The sequence below is a fragment of the Dipodomys spectabilis genome, unplaced genomic scaffold (genome assembly GCF_019054845.1).
Source record: "Dipodomys spectabilis isolate Male_0828 unplaced genomic scaffold, ASM1905484v1 ptg000001l, whole genome shotgun sequence".
Classification (NCBI taxonomy): Eukaryota; Metazoa; Chordata; class Mammalia; order Rodentia; family Heteromyidae; genus Dipodomys; species Dipodomys spectabilis.
The window spans coordinates 18000764-18025480 of record NW_024870678.1 but is presented as its reverse complement, the minus strand read 5'-3'; the positions used below and the strand labels follow the sequence as shown (position 1 = coordinate 18025480).

Sequence of the window (24717 nt, the reverse complement as noted above, 5' to 3'; positions counted from 1 at the left end):
GCACACTGTCTGACCCTACTTACTGGTGAAAGGAGCTACCCATGGCTCAACACATACATTAACCAATGGGGGTTGAATTCCTCAGGCATCCATTATTGTTGTCTGGATAACTCTTACGAGTTCTATCATTTTTATGATTTGTTTTTTTTATTTTTTCTCCCCAAAGAATTTCTTCTGACAAGTCACCTTGCAATTTGGCTTATAATAGCATTATTGAGATATAATTCACAAACCATACAATTCACCTGGTTAATGTATGAAGGCCCGTTGCAGTCTATGCCCATAACCCCAGTCCTCAGGAAGCTGAAACAGAAGGATTGAGAGTTTAAGGCTAATATGTACTACATAGTGAGATCATACTTAAAACACAAAACCAACCACCAAACAATATAGCGCATGATTTGGTAAATTTTACTATGTTCACAAGAGTTTTTACCACCACTCCAGTTCATTTTAGTTCATTTTCCTCATCCTTGGCCCAAGGGAAAGCCCTTACTCATTAATAGTTACTCTCAGTAGCTCCCTTGTCTACGGCCATACCACCCTGAGCACGCCCGATCTCACCAGTAGCCCCCTTACTGCGTCTAGGGACCACCGATCTAGTTTGTCTTTCTTAAGTTGCCTATTCCAAACATTTCATGTAAATGGACTTGTAAAACATAAGACACTTTGTGACTGATTCCTTTCTTTTAGCATAATGCTTTCAAAGTTAATCTACACGTTGAAGCATGCATTGGTTTTTCACTTCTTTGTTTTGCTGAATAATACTCCATTGTGTGGAGCAGACCTCCTTTTGTTCATCCACTCATCACTTAATGGCTATCACAAGTTTTTGAACAAGCTTATTTTTCTTGCCCAAACAGTATTTATATACATATATAAATACATATACATACATATATACACATATACACACACATATACACATATATACACACACACACATGCCAGTACTAGGGCTTGAACTCATGGATTTGTGCTCTTGTGTAGCTTTTTTGTTCAGGACTGTCACTCTGCCACTTGAGCCACACCTCCACTTCTAGCTTTTGAGTGGTTATTTGGAGATAATAGTCTCACAGCCATACCTGCCTGAGCTAGTTTGGGACCACAATCAGATCTCAGATCTTAGCCGCTTAAGTACCTATACAGGCTTGAGCCATTGTGCCAAGCTTTCAGATAATAATATTGCTGATGGTGAAAAAATATTTTATACCTTCCCTGTAGAGTGTAGTATTGTTTCTTATATTTTGTGTTTTACACTGTGGGCAATCATATATTTGTTGGATGATCGCTTGTTGATTATAACCATGGTACTCTTTATCAGTCTGATCACATTTCTGTTACTGTAAAGGTTATGATGGAATTATTTACCATACCATTTTCTCTGGTTGTAAGTGGTGATGACTAAATGGCTCATTTTCTATGTTTAGACTCCAGATGGCACTGAATTGCAGTCAGTAAGAACAAATGAAAACAAATACGAAGGAAAAGATGGTATGTTGGTCCTGTTCTCTTGTTTTCCCCCCTCCCCCTTTAATTAGTTCAATAAACACTTACAACCTTGTAAAATATTCTCCTTCAATTCCACTAAGCAAATTCTATTAAAATTCAAATGTAAATTCCTAAGTGGTTAATGACAGAAAACAGAACGTATAGTTGTTTCGTATATTCTTATCTGATCTGACATCCATATATATATTTTCCCAAATACTTACGATGTGCTAGGAACTATACAGATACGAGTACCTCATTTAATCCACTTACCAGTGCCGAGTGCAGGCTGAGAATATGGCTTAGTGGTAGAGTGCTTGCCTTGCATGCATGAAGCCCAGTTCTACATAAACAGAAACAGCCCAAAGTGGTACTGTGGCTCAAATGGTAGAGTACTAGCCTTGAGCAAATGAACCTCACGGACAGTGCCCAGGCTCCTCTGAGTTCAAGCCCCAGGACTGGCAAAAAAAAAGAAGAAGAAGAAGAAGAAGAGTGCTGAGTTCTTTCTAAAACTATCTCAGATAGGAAGTAAAACTTCAAGGCATAGAAGAAAGTATTAAGGTTATAGTGGTGCTTCCCAAGGGAAATGGTAGAGCTCTTTTGTGTATAGATAGAACACATGTCCTAAATAAAGGACATGTCCTAAATAAACTTCAGCTTAAAAATGTGGTTGCTCATTGTTATTCAACAAACTATAACAAACTTGAGCTTAGATCTTAGTGCCTGGGGCATTTGTGCCATTCATAGTGTTGCAGCCTGGGGCAGACTGGTGAAAGTCAGAATAGGAAATGTTCCTAACCTTCCTGTCAAAAATCATCCACTGGGCCAAGGTTATATGGAAGGTTTTAGTCTTGAAGCATCCAGTATTTCTATGTTTAGTCCATATTGTTATTAGAATTATTCTGTACTCTTAGTTTTTGGTGTTATTATTTTTTGGAATATAAAACGTGCATCTATGTGTGCTAATGAATCTGCCCACACATATGCATATATTTCTATTTACAAAACACTTGCTTTTCTTTCCTATTCTGTGATGCTTTCTGTAGTTACACCTATTGTATTAGAGCAAGCAAGTTGGCATAGCTCTCCTTGGCCTGCTAAGAACTGGGTCCTCAGAGACAGAGTGAACGCTTTTTAACCAGTGTCAATGTGCTTTGGGTTTTGGGGACAACTGACAAGCAGTTGTCTAACAGATATTGAGGCAAAGAGTGTTTTGTTTTGTTTTCTTCATGCTTTCATTCTTTGTCAGCGATTGTAACGTAGGCTAGACTACATCAACAAAAGTTCTGGAAGACAAGTTTATTATGTGAGCACTTTCCTACCAAGATTGTAGCCAACAAGGGAAATATGACAAACCTACCGCCTGATTTACATCTGCTGGAATGCTAGGCGGTGGCATCAAGCCTCCATTTGAATAACAAGGTGTATCACCATCCAAGTCACTGGGTGGGCACTGCCGCACCGGTTCTGGGCAATGGCATGCACTTTCTCTCTCCAGTTAACTAACCGTGTTTTGCAAACATTGGAAGCTTCAGGATGAAACCTTTGGAAATGTTGTCTCTGGTTTCAGAGCAAGGCTGAAAGGCATAGATGATAGAGTCTATTTTAACCACTTTTTCCATACAGGGTTTTTCAGACATAGTCAATTGATAATATTCCCAAATTAATAGTTTTACTTTGGATATTACCTGTGGGTCTTCACATTAATCCACCACTAAGTGTCCATCTTCAATTTTGCCTAATCATGCCACCCTGTAAGAACCTAGTGTTTCATATACACATTGAGAAATACTAGGCATGTCCAAATGTGTTTTTGAATCCTCTTCTTCCTCTTCCTCCTCTCCCTCCTCTCCCTCTTCTCCCTCCTCCATTTCTACTTCCTCTCTTCCTTCTCCTCCTCTCCCCTCCTCCTCCTCCTCCCTCTCCTCCTCCTCCCCCTTCTTCCTTCTCTTCTTCCTCCTCCTCTTCTTCCTTCTCCTCCTCCTCTTCTTCCTCCTCCTCCTCTTCTTCTTTTTCTTTCTTCTCCTCCTCCTCATTTCTTCTTCTAGTCCTTCTTTCTTCTTCCTTCTTTCTTCTTCCTTCTCTTCTCTTCTTTGATGCCAGTTGTGGGGCTTGAACTCAGGGCCTAGGTGTCATCCTTGAGATTCTTTTTCTCAAGGCTAGCACTCTACCACTTGAGCCACAGTGCCACTTCTGGCTTTTTTCTGAGTAGTTTATTTGAGAAGAGAGTTTCACAGACTTTCCTGTCCAAGGCTGTCTTTGAACCACGATCCTCAGATCTCAGCCTCTGAGTGGTTACAATTACAGGCATTGAGTCACCAGTGCCTGGCTGAACTTGCATATTTAAATGTGTACTATATTATTTTCTTTTGGATTTCCATGAAGACGAAACAGTGTACTTTTTAAAAACGACATTTCTGAATAGTTTGACTAACTGAAAAAGTTTTAAAAGATTTGTAAAATTTGCAACCTATACTATTGTCCACTTGAAACAAAGCAGATAGATTAAGAAAATTAAGATATTTATACTTGAAGACTTTAAGAGCCAAATGTATATCTTGTATTGTCTTTTAGGTTTTCTATTTGAGGATAGAGCATTGATTCATCATCAATTTTCTTTTTCTTTCCTTCCTTTCTTCCTATTCATTTTTTTGTCAGTTGTGGGGCTTGAACTCTGGGCCTGAGTGTTGTCCCTCAGCTCTTCAGCTCAAGGCTAGCACTCTACCACTTGGGCCACAGCACCACTTCCGGCTTATTCTGCTTATGTGGTGCAGAGGAATCAAACCCAGGGCCTCATGCGTGTAAGGCAAGCACTCTGCCACTGAGCCACCTTCCCAGCCCTGTTTTTGTTTTTCTTGTTTGCTTTTTTCTGTTTGTTTTTCTTCCAATTCTTTTTTGGTTTGTATTTCTAGGACTTAATTTAGGGTCTTGGAGCTATTGTTTAGCTTTTTCGCTGGAGGCTAATATCCTGTCACTTGAACTACAACACCCACTTCAGTCTTTTTGCTGGTTAATTGGAGATCAGAGTCTCATAGGTATTTCCGTCTCAGCTATGAAGGATCCTCAGATCTCAGTCTCCTGAGTAGCTAGGATTACAGGAGTGCCACCAGCACCCTGAGATTAATTTGTGAATGTTTTAAAACATTGAACCATCCATTTTTTTTTTTATTGTAGTGACCCCAACCATCCCTGTTATTATTTCTCCTACTACTTCTTCCATTGGGACTGAGGTTTAATTTTTGCTGTGTTTCTGGAGGAAATCCATGTGTTCTAAATGTGCTCTAACTTAACTATAACTACTCAATTTTTAATTCAGCCTGCTGCATTTATCTTGGTACATGTATTCAGGGGTGATTATTGTAACCCTGATATGTAGGTTTCATGGAAAATAGTTTTTAAGTTCTTGTCCATAAACACTCAGCTGCTGAAAGGTAGCTTCTAATTTAAGAAAAGGTCTAATCATTTTTTTCCCTCTCAGAGTGGTTTCCTAGGAAACCAATATATGTATTCACAGCAAAGCATAAAGTAGTGTAAACCAATGGGAAAATAAAATTAAACTGTGCTTTAACACGTATCTTAATACCTTAAAATCTAATAATAAAAATTATAGGTATTCCAAAAGCTGTCACAGGCTTTGACATAAATGGTAGCCTACAATACTAGTATCAACGAAGCTGAAATTGATTCTTATTTATTCTGAGGGATGGCACCAATACCCGTGAGGTTTTTGTTTGGATTCCAAGATAGCAACAGTGAAGTCTTAATCCACAGTTAGCCCTTCTGAAATCCTTGAATAACCACATAGGCTGAGTACCCACAAAAACCTCTTTGCTTACTTAAAGGAAGTTTATTAGATGCACATATAGGAATATCATGATAAAATCTCTTAGAAAGTACTAGTTGATACACTAAAAAATTTTAATCCAGGCACTCTTAGCTGACACTTGTAATCCTAGCTACTCAGAAGGTTGAGCCCTGGAGGATTGTTCTTTAAAGCCGTACTTGGTAGAGAATGACTGTAGACTCTGTCTCCAAAATAATTAGCAGAAAGCCTGGCTGAGTGCTTGGCTCAAGTGGTAGATTGCCAGCTGAGTAAGTAAGCTCAATGATGCACTGAGTTCAAAGGCTGATCATCCTTGTCCCTCTCACAAAAAAAAAAAAATGGAGTGAAAAAGATTAGATTCACATTGACTTCTTAATTTCATTTTGATGAAACAGTTTTACTTTTAAATTAAATGACTAGAATCATTTCTCTGAACAGCAGGCATATCTATGATCTATCTGTCTGTCTGATGTATTTATTATATTTTTAAAGTGACTTTACATTCCATCACTTTGTATCTCCTGTGAGCTTGTTAGTATAGAAACATGGACATGAATTACATACATTCATTCTTTAATTGTAAGCTTTTTACCCTGAATCCAAAGTCTGCAATGAAAGGTGTGATCACAGTCTTTGTACTTGAGTTTTTCTAAAGAGAGTTGCATTAAAATAAAAGTTTTACCAAATAGTCTTACAATTATTTTCTTTAAAGATTAAAGCTTGTGTTTTCTTCAGGGATTTTTTTTTACATGTTCATTCTTTCCTAGAGGATTTAAAACAAACCAACAAAATAAGTCAAAACAAAGTGATTATATTGCGCACACTTGAAATATTGGTGTGAATATCCTCAATTTACTGGTACTAGTGGCTGTAGGAGGTGCCTGTGCCAGGTACCTTTAAACTCAAATCCCGTAGTGATAAGGTTTTGGCATTAACTTCTGTTTTGGAATTTGTACCCTGACAGGTAGGTAACATTCCATTCAAGCAGCTCAGGGTGTGGAAGAAGTTGTTCCCAGGAATCTGTTGAGTTGAGGCAATGAAGTGGTATGCCGCTCTATCTCACGGGGATCACAGCAGTCTCTCCTCTCTTTTTGTTTTTGTTTTTTGTTTTTCTCTTTAATTCTTCAATGTAGAATAAAACAACAGGTACATGAACTGGATTTAGGAGGTTTTCTTCCATCAAGAGTTTTATATTGTTCATTAAGGTTTTGAATTTAGACCTTGTATCAAAACAGTGATCTTGAAGAAAGATTCCACAAGTGAATCATGGGTTTCTAGTCACTACTGTCTCCCTGTCTCCTCCCCACAAACCATTATGAAGATGCCTGAGTCTACTTTTTTATTGTTAAAACACAGTTAACTACTGCCTGGAGGAAATAGTGCTCTTCACAATGGTTTTTATGTAGTTACTACATTAGAGGTCAGGGAGAAGGAAGGAAGGAAGGAAGGAGAGAAGGAAGGAAGGAAGGGAGGGAGGGAGGGAGGGAGGGAGAGAAAGAAAGAAAGGAAGAAAGAAAAAGAAAGAGAGAGAGAGAGGAAGGGAGGGAGGGAGGGAGAGAAAGAAAGAAAGGAAGAAAGAAAAAGAAAGAGAGAGAGAGAGGAAGGGAGGGAGGGAGGGAGGAAGGAAGGAAAGAAGGAAGGAAGGAAGGAAGGAAGGAAGAGGTAGGAAGGAAGGAAGGAAGGAAGGAAGAGGAAGGAAGGAAGGAAGGAAGGAAAGAGGCAATCATATGAATTGATTTTTGTTTTCCCCCCTCTCCAGACCAGTCATCTAGCCTCATTGTTGCTAATAAGGATCTGGTGGTACTGGTGCCTGAAGATACACCTGCCTCTGAAGCAGACATCAACCTGGAGGTGTCATTTGCAGAACAAGCTGTGGATGAGGAAGAGAACTCCAAGGATAAGACTTGGAAGAACAAAGGCTGTGATGCCTCATTACCTGTACGTACAACATATTCAGATATCACTAATAGTGTTCCTGCTCATGAGCTTTTTATATTTTGAAGGTTGAGACTATCACAGAAGATTTGAAAGCATAACAGCAAACACACTATAGCTTTCATAGAGAATCAGCAATTATTAATATTTCATAACCTATCTATATCTGTTGTATATGTATGGTGCTGGCATATAATTTCTTTAGAGATTTCCAAGTACATACAAACAAAACAATTATAAAATATAGATGAAACTGGACACTAACATGTTAGCTAAATTTAATAGACTCATGAAAATAGTTGCAGTCATTACAAGATGTTTGTTTAGGGCTTGTCACTTCTCTTCTCCATGTGGGATTTGAGGGGATATATGTTGCATTGCCTGTCTTATTTGTTTAGGTGTTTTTGAATTGAGACCTCTCTCTGATATTCTTTTTCTTTAATATTTTTGAAGAGTGCAGAATAATTTTCTGGATTTGTCTAGTTTCTTCCTCGTGACTGGATTCAAGTTAGGCATTAAATATGAACTGCACAGATTGTTTCTGCCTCTGATTGCATTATCACAACAGGTGCATGCTGTCAGGTGGTCACTACTGATGATGGAAGTTTGGTCACAAACTTGACTAAGGAAATGTTCACTTGTTCTCCTTAGAATAACTTTTTCTACTGTGCAATTTACACTAAGCTGCAGTCTTTGAAACAAGGTGGATCTAGGTGATAGCAACTTTGTGTGTGTGTGTGTGTGTGTGTGTGTGTGTGTGCGCGCACGTGTGCATGCACGCAGGACCTGGGGTTTGCACTCAGGATCTGGGCACTGTCCTTGAGCTTTTGTGCTCAAGACCAGTGATCTACCACTTAAGTCACAGATCTGTTTGCCATTTCTTTTGTAGTTAATTGGGGAATATCATATGCTTTCCTGCTAGGTAGGGCTGACTTTGAACTGTATCCTCAGATCTCACACTCCTAAGTAGCTAGGATTACAGGCAGGAGTCACCAGCACTTGGCAATGATAGGAACTTTTTGCCCAGTGATTTCGTCATCCCCAGGTAAACTTGTCTGAAACCATTAACTCTTGTTGGAGAAACGTTGATTTTCTGATTCCATTATACCTTCTATATTATTTGTTTGGCAATCTTCTATAATTGGCTTTCCTTTTCTTTTCTCTTTTCGGTTTTAAATGACATGTTTGACTGGTGACTTCTTTTTTTTTATTCAGTGTTTTATAAACCAGTGTAATTTCTTTTTGATGTTCAAATTTACACCACCTTTGCCAGTGAGAGCCCCTTCCAGCTGGTTTCTCTCCTATTTTATCATGCTCTCATCATTCTTGTGCTTTTTTTTCCTTCCTAGCACAAGATGTTCTGAGTTCACCTTGTAATTTTCTCCCCTCAGACTTGAAAGCAGCCAAGCCTTCAAGAAACTGATTCCTTTCAGAAGCAAATGACATTTATGATCCAAGATCTATGTACATGGTTCTCATTATTCCTGAATACCTTGAAAATATATTAATTTACTGAGAATAGCACTCATGCAAGTGCTACAATAAATGATAGCGTAAGCTTTCAAATACTCTTATCCAACCTCCAAGCTCAATAATGACGTTCAGTCTGTATCCCTTTCCAATTTCTTATTCTCTTTTATTTTGAAACAGCCCTGAATTATACTTATCATCTATAAATATTTATGTTACTAATAAACAGATTTTTACAACATATGTTGTTGTTATAGCTTAAGATAGGCTAACAAGCTCTTTAAAGCAAATATTCAGTGTTCAAATACGAAATTGTATACTAAATTTCATATCCTTTTTGTACATTTTGATAGTCTATATATTGCAATTGGCTGATAGGTCTTTTAGACTCTACATCTATCCTTTTTCCTATTTTTTTCTTTCTTCCTTGTATTTTTTCCTTCCTCCTTACTTTTCTTTTGTCTCTTTCCCTTCATGCCTCTTCCTCGCCGCCCCCTGTTGGTCCATCTGTCTGTCTCTCCCTCTCTCTTCCCCAAAATTCAGTGGTTAAAGAAGATTTGTTATTGATCTGTAAACAATTTTTTCCTTTGGTTAATTCTATACCCATAGTGTAGTTTGACATCTTTTTCTTTATAAATTAGCTGACTATAATATATTAGATTTAGGTCTAGTGCTTTTGTCAAGACATCTTTAAATATGTGACAGTATATTTTTTTTTTCCAGGAGAGACAACATTTTTCTGTTTTTGTTGAAATTAATTGCTATAATGGACCCATACGTAGATTTATTAGTTTACTGATGTTTGCAAAATGATATTGTAGTATTTTGTTTGTCATTTCATTTGGATATTTCTTTTTCTTTTTTTTTTTGTTGGCCATGGGGGCAGAACTCTGGGCCTGGGTGCTGTCCCTCAGCTCTTCAGCTCAAGGCTAGTGCCCTACCACTTGAGCCACAGTGCCACTTACAGCTTTTTTCTGCCTTTGTGGTGCTGAGAAATCGAACCCAGGGCCTCATGCATATGAGGCAAGCACTCTACCACTGAGCCACCTTCTCAGCCCTCACTTGGATGTGTCTTTTAGGAAAAGTTCCCTCAATGTAGTCACTTAGAATCCATTTCACTAGTGACCAGTTCATGTTGTTTGGTGTTTATTTTATAAAAGCAGCGTCTTAGTTCATGGATTCATACATATTTGACACAACTCTTGATAAATGCCCAGGCTATCTAGAATAGTTTCTGCTGTAGACCTAAAATTGTCTACTTCTGTGAAAATCCCTGGTTCTATTTAGTAGAAATACAGTTTTGAACACTGGGAGTGTTTAGTTCTCAGAGGTGATCATGACTTTCAAGCCTTCTCAAAAGACAGACATGTATCTTCTCTCTTCCATGTAGCGAACTGTAATTCTTGGAAATGTCAGGTTATATATTTAGAATAACACATGAGCACTTGTTTAGTCTATGTTGTAGTAATGCACTGCTTTCTCAGAATAACAATGCTCACCACCTTCAATCTGAACACTAGAAATGCTTTAGACTTGGTTTTCTTCAGCTGTTTGTGTCCCTGGAATAGATTATTAGGCTTCAGGTTGCTTTTCATTGTTAATTCTCTTGATGGTCATGCTATTAGCTGCATACCTGCCCAAATGCATTTGCTTCATTTTATTCACAACTTCGAGATTGCTCTTATGAAAGGTAATTTTATTTCATAATAGTATAAAATATTTATGTAGTACAGAGGTCATAGCCAATAACAAAAATATCTGAAAAGTCTAGCTTGGAGCAGGGTACCCATAGTTCATGCCTGTAATCCTAACAAGTTAAGGAAGGTTGAGATTGCAAGAATTGAAGTTCAGGCGAGAGTGAATAGCAAAGTCTGAAAAATGTTGTCTCCATAGAGGGAAGCTGGAAATGGTGTGTCCCTGTGAACCCAGCAGTGACGGGGAGCTTATAGTAAGTAGTTGGATTGCAGCTAAAGTACTCACCTATGCAGAAAGCAAGACCTAAAAATAGCAAGCAAAAATACAGGGTTGGAGGCCTAAGTCAGTGGCAGAGCACCTGCATAGCAATTGTGAGGAACCAAAATTACAAGTCTAGGATTTTTTCCCCCTTGAGTCAATCAGCTTTTAGTTTCACCTCTTAGATGCAAATTTTAATTTTAAAATTATGGCTTATCCATCAGTGTTGGATCATTGGTCCACGCTACGTATTTTTTTTTTAATATTTTATTTGTGAACATACTGTACAGAGGGGTTACAATTACATGGGCAGGATAATGCGTACATTTCTTACCAAGTATTGCAGCCTCCTCCTTTGTTTACCCTTCACATCCCTTCCCAGCCTCCCCCCTCCCCCCCCCAGTCCCAATCCTTCCCCCCTCCCACCCCCCCCACCCCCCCCAAACCCCCCAAACCCCTCCACCACCCCCCCCCCCCGGCACCGACGTTGTAACGCTCATTTTGGACATGACAACTTGTACTTCTCATTGTTGCAACAGGTCCACCTGTATCCTTAAACGACTTGTTTTTCCCCATCTCCTCCACAAGTTATACTGACATCAAATATAGTGAAAGCAGGGGTTATACTGTGGGGGAGGGACATACAAAGCAACAAAGAAATAATCTTATAAATGCATTAGAAACACGTGCATGAAAGAAAAAACATTAAAATACATATCTAAGGGTTCATTTTCCTAACATCACATTATCTGACCTTTTCCGCTTGACTCATACATATACTAGATATTGCAAATAAGGGAAACCATGGGGCCTATGTTTCTTTGGGCCTGGCTTACTTCGCTTAACCATGCTACGTATTTTATTTTATTTCATTGATTTACGCTTGACTTTGTAGTGTATTCTCCAGACCACACCATAGTAGTATAAGGAAATACTTCTCATTTCTTTTTATAGAATGTGGTCCTCTCCAGTGAGGCTATACCATGATTTATTAAACCTGTCCCATGACTGGCATCTGATTGTTTCAAAATTACTCATAAACCTGAAAGAATCATTTTTTAATCCCCAGTGGGAAAAATTAATGGAGTTGGCAAAATTTTGGCATAAGGATAACCTATACTCCCAGAATCTTCTTAACAAAATGGAAATTTTCTAACTGATTATTGATTCAAACAATTGAATAGAATTAGTCCTATTTAATAACAGATTTGCATTTAGCTACCCGCTTGGTTTGGTTCATGTTGTGTCTACATTGAAGAATGATGTTTCTTCTTCCTCTCAGTTTGCCAACAAATCCTTCATTCACCCTCTGAGGTGAGCTCAGTATTTCTCTTTCCCACATCGTCTTGCCCCATGGTGAACTTAATGTTAATAAAATACTTGAAATAATTTCTTATTAGTAACATGCTTTTAGTTTTTGTTTGTTTTGTTTTGTTTTTGTTGGTCATTGGGCTTGAACTCTGGGTCTGGGCACTGTCTCTAAGCTCTTCAGCTCAAGACGAGCACTCTACCACTTGAGCCACAGCACTACTACTGGTTTTCTGGTGGTTTATTGGAGATAAGAGTCTCACAGACTTTCCTGCCCAGGCTGGCTTTGAACTGCGATCCTCAGATCTTAGCCTCCTGAATAACTAGGATTATAGGTGTGAGCCACCAGTGCCCAGCTCACATACTTTCAGTTTTGTATATATGCATCTATTCATTTCTACATTCATTTTCTTGAAATTTGTCTTCTAGAAGACAGGAACATGGTGTAAAGTCTCTTCAGGACCTTAAAGTGGTTAATGAACTAATTACTTAGTCACTACATAGAAGTGGATGTCTAAGCAGATAAAACTTTTAAGTTCCCTTTGTATTCCATGCTCTTCTGCTCTGTAAGTGAGCAAGAGGCTTTATGAAATACACGGCTCTCCTTAACCTCATTTTACCTTCATTTCATTTTTCATAGAGCATAGAGCAGTCTTTGTTGGTTGTTTATGATCTCTTGGAGTGGATTTATATTTCTGAAATATGAAGATCTGTTTTTTATAACTCTGAATGTTGTACTCCATAAAGTGTACACAGTAAGACCCAGAAATTATGCTCTGGAATTATTTCATTCATTAGTCAGATGATCTCTGGGGAATAGATATTATTATCCCTGTTTTTCAAATGAGCAAACAGGTTACATAGAAGTATACCAGGGCTTGACCTCAGTGACTAAGCTTTTGAAGCTTTTCTCTTTCTTTCCAAGTTGAAGCTAGAGTGATTTGATAAATAGAAAAGTGAAGAAATCATCAGTAATGATGATTACTGATTAAATGCCGAGTCCTTCTCTTACATCATAAAGTACACTAAAGAGGGGGTATAGTCATGGAGAACTAACTAGCTATTTTATGTAACATATAAGAGCCCCTGATCTTTTAACTTTTGAATTATTGAATTTTATCCTTTGCTTTAAATGTGTTTGAAAAGACAAAAAGAGCTTTTCTCCTACAGAAAATTTGCTGTCTTCTCTTAACCCAAGGAACTGAACCATCCAGTCTATTAGTTCAACAAAGACAAAAATGAAATAAAAAAATGAAACAGGAAGCTTCATACATATTTAAAGCAGCCACTATGAATTAAACATTGGGATAAAGGACTAACTCCTTCATTAAGCACTGTGTTAAAATAAATAAAAAAATAAATAAGTTTATGACATATTGCTAGGTAAATCAAACATTTGAATTAATAATATTTCAGGTTTCTCTAAATATTTACCATGAGTAATGCTTTAAATAATTACATTGCATGTGTTTGATTAGACCAAAAGCAACTGATTTCAGCAAAACATTTAGGATTTTATTTTTTAAAGTGTTAATGGGTAAATATGATTGTTCCAGAAAATAAAGCCATTAACAGAAATATGGGGCCTGGCATGGGAACAATGTGATAAGGTTTACAGGAAGCTCAAGTTTTATGTAAAGCTTAGGCTTGGGATATAGTTCGTTGGTAGCATACTTGCCTTCATGACAAAGCCAGGAACTAGAAAAAGAAAACATTAAACCTCAGAGAAAATCAGAAGACTCTGAAGAATATTAGTGAGAGTTTTTTTTTAGCCTCACCAAGGGTGATTCTGTGCTTTTCTCCTTCAGGGTTATGTCTTTATTCATTCAGTCGACCATAGCAGAGTAGTTGAAGCATGCCAGCCCTGTGGTTAAGAGGTTTAAGGGTGGTGAAGATGTAGCTCTTGTCCTTGAAGGAAGAACAGTCCTGGATCAACAGCTATCAACCCAAATTTATACCGCCAGCCTGGTGGTTGGGAAAATCAGGTAGAACAGATTGATTACTGAGCAAAGGATTCAGAGATCTGAATTTGTACCCTACGTCACTGGTTATGTGTCTGTGCTTAAGCTTTTAATACTGAGCCTCAGTTTCCCCACCATTTTTACCCTGTAATGACTTTTATCAAATATAATGAGAAACCATTTACTAAATATGAGTGTTATCTTTAGCTATAATAATTTTTCTTTGTCATAATATTTAGTAGAAATGGAATTTATGAATATTAAATAATTTTAAAAGTTAAATGAAAATATAATGTAGTAATCTTCCTTTCTTCTTTTCTTTCTTCCTTTTTTCTTTTTTTTTTTGGTGTGTGTGTGTGTGTGTGTGTATGTGTGTTGGTTCTGAGACTGGAACTTGGGACCTGAATGCTGTCCCTGAGCACTCATTTTGTTCAGGTTCCATGTTGGGCAGTTACTTAGACATAAGAATCTTACGAGGGTGGGAAGGTGGTTCAGTGGTAGAGTGCTTGCCTTGCATGCATGAGGCTCTGGGTTCGATTCCTCAGCACCACATAAGCAAAAAAGCCTGAAGTGGCGCTGTGGCTCAAGTGGTAGAGCTCTAGCCTTGAGCTGAAGAGCTGAGGGACAGCGCCCAGGCCCAGAGTTCAGGCCCCACAACTGGACCCCCAACCCCCCCCCCCCAAAAAAAAAAAAGAATCACAAACTTTCCTGCTCAGGCTGGCTTCGAACCACAATGGACAAGTGTCATTTACCCTCCTGAGTAGCTAGGATTACAGGAGTAGTAACAGCAGCTTTTTGAGTGTTTACTATGTTCCATTTGATTTTTATCACATCATACCTAATGAGGAGGAGCCTGGTGCTAATCCTGGACTATGCATTGAGGGCCTCTGCTTTCGGATGTCTCATCCTGATGTTAGATCAAAACGTGTTGATGGCAGCATTCAAAAATCAGCAAACCAGAAAGAAGAAAAGGGAATCAGATGGATAACCTTTGTAATTAAATAAGGAAGGCTGGGGTAAACTCCCCACTTGTAATATTGATGACAATTTTTTTTTTTGTCAGTCGGAGGGCTTGAACTCTGGGCCTGGGCGCTGTCCCTCAGCTCTTCAGCTCAAGACTAGCACTCTACCACTTGAGCCACAGTGCCATATCTAACGACAAAATTTTTATCCATCTATAGAGAATGACTATTGTTTTATGTAGCAAACACAGCAGGACTGTCATTTTCATTAAACATGCCAGAGAAAGTTGTTTTGTGTCTTGCTTTCTTATATTTCATGTGTTTAATGTTAAAGATAGTAGATGATTTAAGAAAAGTACAAAACAGCAGACATACCACTTGTCTGCATTCCTACTGATGAAAGAAATAAGCACCTCAAAGTAGTTTGGAAGTCTGAACATTTAAGCCTGATCTCAGAGTTTAGAATTAGGTGACCTCCTTCAGTGAATTGCCAAATCATATAGCTAGCTAGTAAATAGTTGGAAGACTGGTAAGCCTCTGTCTCTAAACTTCTGTGCCCAACTCTCCTTTGTTCTATAACCTTTCATACTAATGTTATGTCTTTAATGACAGAAGAGATATCATGTATACAAAGTATATGCCTTTATATTCTATGCACAAACTCATGACTACCATTTACTTTGTTCTTCCTCCTGATTATCTTTCTCATGTTTTCTAACTTTTCCGCCTCTTTCCCTCCCATGATTCATGCCTGACTTCTAATCTTTGGTTCTTTATTAAAAATTTATTTATTTTTATGATCATTAAGTAGTTACATAAAAGGGTTTCAGTTCAGCAGTTATGAGTATAATCTTGAAGTCCTGTCTTCTTCGGGCTCATTGCCGCTGTTGTCCATAGTAACATTGATATTAGTCCACGCTGTCCATGGTCAGATTCCATTAGTCAGAATTCAGATATAAACTCTTGAACTCTCCACGGTTTCAAGATCCTCAGAATAATCACTCTACGGCCTTTGGTTGCACTGAGGACCAAACTCAGCCTGGCAGTTAGCATTTTGATACATTTCTTTGACACAATATAAGTGTGACTTCTTTCTACGATTGCAATTCTCTGCTTTTGTCTATGAAAGAAATTAAGTATTGTATTAATTACATTTATTTCAGAGTTTCAGATTGCCAAAAGATAAGACAGGCACCACAAAGATCGGGGACCTGGCATCTCAGGACATGAAGAAAGTTTGCCGTTTAGCCCTGATTGAGTTGACTGCCCTCTATGATGTATTGGGCATTGAACTGAAGCAACAGAAAGCTGTGAAAATCAAAACAAAAGGTAATCTTGAAAATGAAAAAGGTATATTTACTTCTAAGTTGGTAGAATGCACTTTTTAGAGTATTCCTAGAGAAAACATCTACAAAGTTAACCAAGATTTGACTATATCTAGAGTTCAGGTTATAAAATATTGCCTTCAAAATTGCTAAAAATATACTGTGCGGTAAATTATAGAAAAAAAGACACAATCAAATCATTCCCACAGAAAGAAATTGTAATTCAAGGAAATATAATTTCTGTGTTTTCTCCTTTGAATACTGCATATGAAAAATACATTTTGGTACAGCTATTTATTTCTAAAATCAGATCTTGACAAATGACTCTGGTTGATCTTTAAAGATTACTTTTGCTTATTCATTACATGAGAAACATGTAGTAGTCAAGACCCTGTCCCTTTGTTCAAGTACATGGAGTTTTTAGCTATTTTACAGAGACATTCTCCTTATATTTAAAAAAATCATGTAGTGTGATATATAACACCCCTAGGTTGTATTCAGTTTCCATTTTTGTCATCTTTCTTTTATAAGCTGCTTGTTTTATCCATTGCATTAATAAAATTTATTTTGGATGAGATGATAAAGAACAAATACCTTCAGGGTTTTGTTTCTCGATGTTTTATTGGTCTGGAAAACCAGCTAATTCTCTATTGACAAAGCTTTGCTGTTCAGGAATCACTGTCCTCTTGTTTAACCTAAAAGGTGTCTTCTAAGAAGGCACCAAGGAGGAGGATTAGTGAGTTGCTATGGTAACGTTAGCCAAGATAAGTGATTTAGGTTTTAGAGGCAAGTTTTCTCTCTAGGACTGAAGGGTCTCTTTTCTGCATTTCCTTCAGATCCCCCTCATGTTGTACCCTGAATACCTCATTTTGTGCTCTTAGAGTATTTTAGCTCAAGGACAAGATGGTAAATTTCTAAGTAAATGTGTCTGTTGTTTCTCATAATTTATTGTAGAGAATGAAGACCTTAGGTGTCTTTTTAGAAGCTCATCTCCAATAATAAAATACTCATATAATTGAACAACTGTGACTCCATAGTTAAGTTTTTTTTAACGTGGCTTACAGAGATATTTTTCAAATTATTTTTGTTTTTATGCTGTATTTTAGAATTGCAGGCTAACAGAAAAATATTGTTTGTATTAAAGCTATCCTTGTTTAAATACCAGTGGCCATTCTTTCCACTTTTTAAAATACATCTGTATCTCTCATCCAATATGTTTAGATTATACATTGGATGCCTGGAATTCTTGAGATCATTTTTTTCTTGATTTTCCCTTATTTTCTGTTTTTTTTCCCCTTTCTCTAACTATAAAGCTATTTACCAGGTTATTGGCATTTGTTGAATGGCATTGTAGTGTCTGATGTCTGTTTCACACTACAAGGTCATCTCCTTCAATTTCTTATGTGTAGTAAGGTCAGAGCTCTCAACTTCTAGGGTAACTACTCAGATGGGAGTGAGCTGGACTTTCTGGGTAGAGGCTGTACTCATATCAGACTCAAGACACATGGTACTGATTTAGAAAAGTCAGTAATTCCCAAGTATATAAAGCTAGCCATTCACATTTAAGAATTCTAAGTATCCACTGTATTTTCTAAAGAAAAACATTCATAGAAGAGCATCATGATGTTGATTGATTTCTAAGAAAGTAAGGATTTATATTTAGCTCTATTGTGGAATGTTAAATGTCATTTTCATATGGAAGAGACCAGGGGCATTTTATTTGAAGCCAGAGTTTTTAATTTGATTGTACTTAGTGAATTGTTTGAATATTTTGCATCTTCTTACAGCAGTCTTCTTCGTTATGTGGCAGTCTGTCCTTTAGAATTCAGTGATTATTTGTAATCATTCCAGCTGTCTTTCCCTGATGGTTGACTCTCTTAAGGTGGGGCTGAGATTCTGGTATTGGGCTGTATGTCATTTCCTTAGCAGGAACTCAATAAAAACTTTGATTATATGACAATATCAGAAACCTTTTGCTCTTAAACTTTTGCATAGTATTGTATAGATCAATGAAAGTGAATACCTTTGTTTTCTTGTTACAGATTCTGGTCTTTTTGGTGTCCCATTGACCACATTATTAGAACAAGATCAGAGGAAAGTGCCAGGAACCCGAATACCCTTGATCTTTCAAAAAGTAAGTCAGTCTGACTGGTCAGTGTAGAGAAAGCTAATGTAAGCTAAAAGTGGAATTGTTCATTTATACTACCATAACATAGTTTTTTTTTTTTAGTTGATATGCTGTTTTATTTTTTACTTTGCTTTTCTATTCAGGAAGGAAATTTGTTTCAAGGGTTCATAATTTTTCTTTCACAATGATGTTTCTTGTGTTATTACTGTAACTGTGATTACCTGGCATCGTTTTCCTGTCTTCTATTAGCTGGCTTTGTATAATTGAGATTTCAATTCTATAATACATAGGGCTGAGAACTGCTTCTAAATTTCTAGGGAATTCAATCTTCATGAATATTTCATGCCTGTATGTATTTCCCAAGCTTTCCTATTTACAGTGAGGATGTCCAATTTAATTTACCAGTGCCTATGTCCAAAGTAGGTAAAGGCACCATAAAGTAGAATTAGAAAATGATTGCTAAACTATCAAGTTGCTTGTGTAGTCAACACTCAATTATTCATAAGGAGCTTATCTGTAGCAATAAAAAAAATACATGTGAATCTAACCTCTCAGCTATCATTGTTCACATGCACAGATTACATATGATAAAAACTAGAGAATGCAATGAGAAAATGAAGGCAGATCAGCTGACGACAACCAAAGCTATAGATTCTTTGTGATAGCCCAGGTATTTCGCAGTTTCCGAAAATTCTGGGACAGCAGAAATTGACTTGCAGTTGATTGACTCAACAATTTTAAGTAATCCCAATGCTCTATCTATGTGGCACTTCTTCTGTTCTAGGATCAGGCAATTTCCTGTCTTACCTCCTAGTCATTGGTGCCTTTATTATTCTGTCTGCCATTGCATTCATACCTGTGTCTCCAGTTTAGTTCTCTTCTGCACAGTTTATCCTACTCATCAGGCTTTGCCAGCCACAGCCTGTAAAGCCTCTATCCGTATGAATACTTGTCAATTGTTCCTGTGAACAAAAGACTGTAGTCTATACAATCAAATTCTTCTAATGTCAATAAAAGGCACGCTTTACTATAGACAGATGGCTTTACAAAGCAAAAATCTCAGCAACTACCTCCTCATATATGTTAGTCAGAGTAGCCAGAGAAACAGAACTAATAGGATTTATGCAAGGGAGAGATGGAAAGATTTATTTTAAAGAATTTTCTCAGATTCTTAAAGGGACTGGGAAGCCTCAACATTATTATGTGTATGTATTCGTATACATACACATATGTATGTATCCATCTACAGCCTATAAACGGGCAAAAGTTAGTGTTGCAGACTTAGGACAAAATTGCTGTGGCAGTGAAAGCTTTAGTCTTTGCTTTTATTGACTTCAGTTGATGAGATGGGGACCACTACTTTATCAGAGAGTGATCTGCCATATTGAAATTGATGATTCACATGGCAATCTCCTTTTAAAAAAGAAGTACTATCAGTGAAACATTTTAGATTTGTGTTTGATTGAAGAATTAGTTAGGTTCTGTAGCCTAGCCAGGATAACCATTCCCCACTGCACCAAGTTCACTAAGCTCTAAGGTCCAGTGGTGCTTCCTGACAAGCTGAGTCCCCCTCAGGAAATATCTCCCTTTGTTATTTCTTGCTTTTTCATTGTTTATTTAGTTAGTTATTCTATACTTTTGATCTGGTTGACATCCTGGCAGCCTACTCTGTTTGAAGTATTGGATAACAACCCTAAGTGAATTTTTTCACATAGAAAACAAAGGGAGTGTAAAGAGCTTACTGATAGTGACGCTCATCTATTTGCATCTTCCCTCCACTGTGAACAATAAATCACAGAGATCTATTGTGAAGAGTATATTTTGATTCATCAGCTGACAGTACCACTAGGTCTTCCCTCGATTTTGTAAAGAAGAAAAAGGAAATTATTGATTTACCAAAAGAGTTATTACCAGTCTTCAGAGGATTCTACTTTTTGAGAACATGTACCCAAGAAAGGCACTGACAAAATTTATCTAATATTGATTAAATATTAATTATATCTTTTATGCTTTTCTTTTTTTTTCTCAGAGACACATTGTTAAAGTCATGCTCCCAGACAGGGTTGGATAAATAGACATGTTGATTTTATTTTATGAAAAAAGTCCATTCTATAACCTATTTTGGTTGTTCAAATCATGTTTTGATTGTTCAACTATGCAGCCACATCAGGCACTCTTGGTGTCAAAAGAAATTCTGACTGCTGGATGCCAGGGACTCATGCCTGGAATCCTAGCAACTCAAGAGGCTGAGGTTTAGAGGATCTTGAGTTTTAATGTTACACAGGGAAGAAGGTAAAACTTCATCTTCAATCAACCAGCAAAATGCTGGGCTGGAGGTCTAGCTCAAGTTGTAGTGAGGCAGCCAAGCGAGTTAAAGCAAGTCTAACTTCTTTGCCATTTATGAACTTTGCAGTTCATATATGTATATAAACTAATGATAAACTACAAAACATATAAGTTTCTAAAAACAACATAATTAAATATATAGATAAATTTTTTTTATAAATATGGTTATTGTCTGTCTTTTATTTTCAGTCCTAAGAGTAAAATGAAGTTGTAATTATTACTTATATTTTAAGAATGTAACAAAAATGTTACTGTCAAAGTAAGAAATATGAGAAAACACATGACCTTCTTTCAGAAAAAAATATCCAAATGGCAGTTGTATGCTGTTATTTAGCATTAGAGAGTACAAAAATAGACCAGTGAAAATTCAGAAATTATTTTAAAGTCACAATTTTCTTGTGTATTTAACAGAACTAAGAGGTATACACAACTAAAAACTAATTTGCTTCAGTAGATTGTGTGTAGTTTAATATTAATAGGATATAGAAACACTTGAGCATTTTATTTTTTGAGATAATATCTTTTTTATTGTAAAGATGCAGTACAGAGGGGGTACAGTTACATGAGTAAGGTAATAGTACATTTCTTGTTGAACAATGTTCCTACGCCTTTATTTTTCTCCCACTATCCCTTCCCTTCCCTTCCCTCTCCCTCCTTCCCCCAGGCTCTAACAGTGTCTTGTGAGCATCATAGGTCATCCTTTGTCCTTGTTTCAACATTTTATTATTTCCCATCCCTTTCCCAAATCAGATAAATGCATATACAAGATACAGGGTACCAGAATCAAAGACAGTGATTGATAGAGATAAACCAATGGAAAAAGAAAAAATGAAATAAAATAAGAAGAACTAGATATAGTACATTGACCACAACAAGGTCAACAACCAGAAGAAAAAAAAAAGATCTTTTGTTTCTGTGTCTTGGAGTTCATTTCAGTTAGCATCATTTAGTATGGTCATATGTACATAGCTATTGAGCTATTATGATTCTCTGCCAGGACTATACTAGGTATATACTAATTATTACAAATGAGGGAAACCATACAGCCTAAGTTTCTTTGGGTCTGGCTTCACTTAATATGATTTTTTCCAAGTCTTTCCATATAAAAAGGACAATGTCATTCTTTCTGATAGAAGCATAAAATTGTGTATATATACCACATTTCCTTGATCCATTCATCTATTGAGGGGTATCTGCGTTGGTTCCATATCTTAGCTATGGTAAATAATGCTTCAGTGAACATAGTTGTTCTTGTAGCTTTAGTGTGACCTTGCTTGTGATCATTTGGATAAATGCCCAGGAGTGGGATTGCTGGATCATAGGGGAGTTCTATGTTTAATCTTTTGAGGAGCTTCCATACTGCTTTCCAGACTAAGGTGAAATAAAATGAAAATCGGTTGTACATTGAATATTTATATTGAACAATACTGTCTATTCTAAAATCATTATTAAGTTTCTGCTTTGGATTTCTATCCAATGTAACTTGAAAAATGTGATCTTGGAAACTCTGAATTGTAACAAATCATGTCATTCATTGATCAGACATGCTTCAAATAGTAACAAATCTTTAGGAGGATAATTTTATTTTTATTTTTGTTATTTATTTAATTCTTTATTTTGGTGCTGGAGATGGGGCCCCAATTGCCCCTTAGCTTTCTCTTCTCAAGGCTAGTACTTGACCATTTGAGCCATACCCTTAGGAGAACCACAAGGCTGTTCTTTGCTTCACTTTCAACTGGCTAGATCAGTTTAAACTCATTGTTAGGCCATAATCTCATTCAAGGACAGGAAAAGTCAGATTACCAGGGAAAATCCACCAGACATCCCTGGTGCACATATTATGATACAGCAAACTTCAGAATATCTAGACAAATGGCACAAGACTTTCTTTATGAGTCCATGTTTCACATGTCATAGACATTTTATAAGCAAGGTCAACCCAGAGAGGGCTGTGTGTTTATAGTATCCTGGTTAACCATTAGCAGAGGATTCCTTAAAAAAAAGTTTCAAATTTTTAACCTTGTTTTGTGCGCTGGAAGATTTTATGCCTCAGGCTGTTTAGAGACTAAACATTTTACTAAGATTGCAAAAGGGTAGGACTAGATCTGTTTTTCATCAAGAAGAAGGCTTTTATGAAATGGAGTGGCTTTAGGAAGGATGCTAGTAACTGCCTTGTATTTAAACTGGGAGCAGGGAAATTGATTTCCTTAAAAACAGCAGAATACCCCAATAGTCTTGTGCCTTGCTAGGGAAAGTATATTCCTGCTTTCTAAATGCATAGTTAACTCCACCAGGAAGCTAACAGCCCCTTTGCCTTCTTCGTAGCTTTTAGAGTTTCTCACTGTAATCTCCCCATTTGCCTTATGTTTTATTTAATTTTAGTACACACACACACACACACACACACACACACACACACACACACACACACACACACACACACACACACACACACACACACACACACACACACACACACACCCCAAAAACCAGGTAAGAATGGCCCAGTACTAGCACAAAAAACAAAACAAAAGCATATTGCTTTAACTTTACCACTAATGATTTAAAATTAATACTAGCAACCAGTGTGTGTGTGTGTGTGTGTGTGTATGTGCATGTGTACACATGTGCATATAGATACTGGGACTTTAACTCAAGGCCTAGGAACTGTCCATTAGTATTTTTCTTCTCAAGGTTGATGCTCCACCACTTGATTCACACTTCCACCTCTGGCTTTTGGGTTGTAAATTGCAGATAAGAGTCTTGTGGACTTTCCTTTTTGGGCTGACTTTGAACTTCAATCCACCGATCTGACCCTCTTGAGAAGCTTGGATTACAGGCATGAACCACTGACACCTGTCCCCAATTTTTTTTTAATCTTCATATTATAAACAGTTTTTTCTTGAAACAAACCAAATGCGTAAATATTAGAATTCCATGAGGTATCTTTGATTGTACACAGTACAATCAGAAGAAGAAATAAATGTTCTTGTTGCTTTTAAACAGAGTATATCTTCATTTTTGGGGTGTGGAGTCACCACAGCTATTATGTGAAATAATACACTTCTGTGACGAAGTAGAATAAGACTTAGCTCTTTTCCAAATTATAGCCAAAGTTGTTGGACTTTGTATTTTGAAGGATGGCTCTGAAATCACATTCAAACCTCCATAAAATCCAATTGACGTGTCATTGTAATCAGCTTTCATTTATTTATATGTGAAACAGATGTTAAATTGTACTCCTCATAAATGCCAACATCAGAATGTTTTTGTTTTTCCGCAGCTGATTTCTCGAATTGAAGAGGGAGGTTTGGAAACAGAAGGCCTCCTACGAATACCTGGAGCCGCCATGAGAATCAAGGTAAGATGACCTTTTATTCTGCTTATGTGGCATTTTATCGTTTAATCATGCATCCGCAGGTTAAAAGCCAGTTTGCTCTACACGCCTTCATTCCTGTATACAACAAAGTGGTTTAAAGTAAAGCAATAAAACCACCTCACATTCAGCTTAGATTCAGTTTTTCTACAACCTCTTCTGGTTTTGTGTAAGTTTTTATTTATTTTTTAAAATTTTTCTAAATCACCCTCTTACCTATAATTCCTTGTGAGGAAGAGAACCTGAGGTCTCAAAATATTAATAGGAGGCTTTGGTGATGATTTAGTCTTGAGTCATAGCAGCTGTGTTTTTATCTTAAAAAGGTCAAGATTGTTAAGACTCCAGCAGGTGAACAGATTAGGAGCCCTGAAAATAGTCCCCATATATTGTTGGTTATGATCAGCTGGAGAAATGAGGCTGATGGTCATGGTTCCTTATTTCACTGGAGTCAGCATAGCCTCTGTCAGGTGACAGAGGTGACTTGGTCCCTGGACTTCCCAATTAGATGCCTTCTTGTCCCCTGGCTTTTTGTTTTTGCTCAATGGCATTTCTTTCCAATTATCCCAAGGTACCTTCTGTTTAATCTGTGTGCCTCATGTCCTGTCTGGGGAATGAATCGTCCAGTGCAGGCACAATACA

General features: G+C 37.1%; 1 protein-coding gene across 4 annotated transcripts in view; it reads left to right on the top strand.

Annotated features, from left to right (window-relative positions):
- Arhgap18 (Rho GTPase activating protein 18) overlaps positions 1–24717 on the top strand; it is a 131919-nt gene that overhangs the window by 77729 nt on the left and 29473 nt on the right. For all 4 annotated transcript variants that reach the window (XM_042682835.1, XM_042682916.1, XM_042683065.1 and 1 more), the window contains exons 4-8: positions 1431–1494; positions 7074–7252; positions 16067–16232; positions 18271–18362; positions 23986–24063. In XM_042682835.1, the coding sequence (XP_042538769.1) occupies positions 1431–1494; positions 7074–7252; positions 16067–16232; positions 18271–18362; positions 23986–24063 (579 nt within the window). The remainder of the gene's footprint in view (positions 1–1430; positions 1495–7073; positions 7253–16066; positions 16233–18270; positions 18363–23985; positions 24064–24717) is intronic.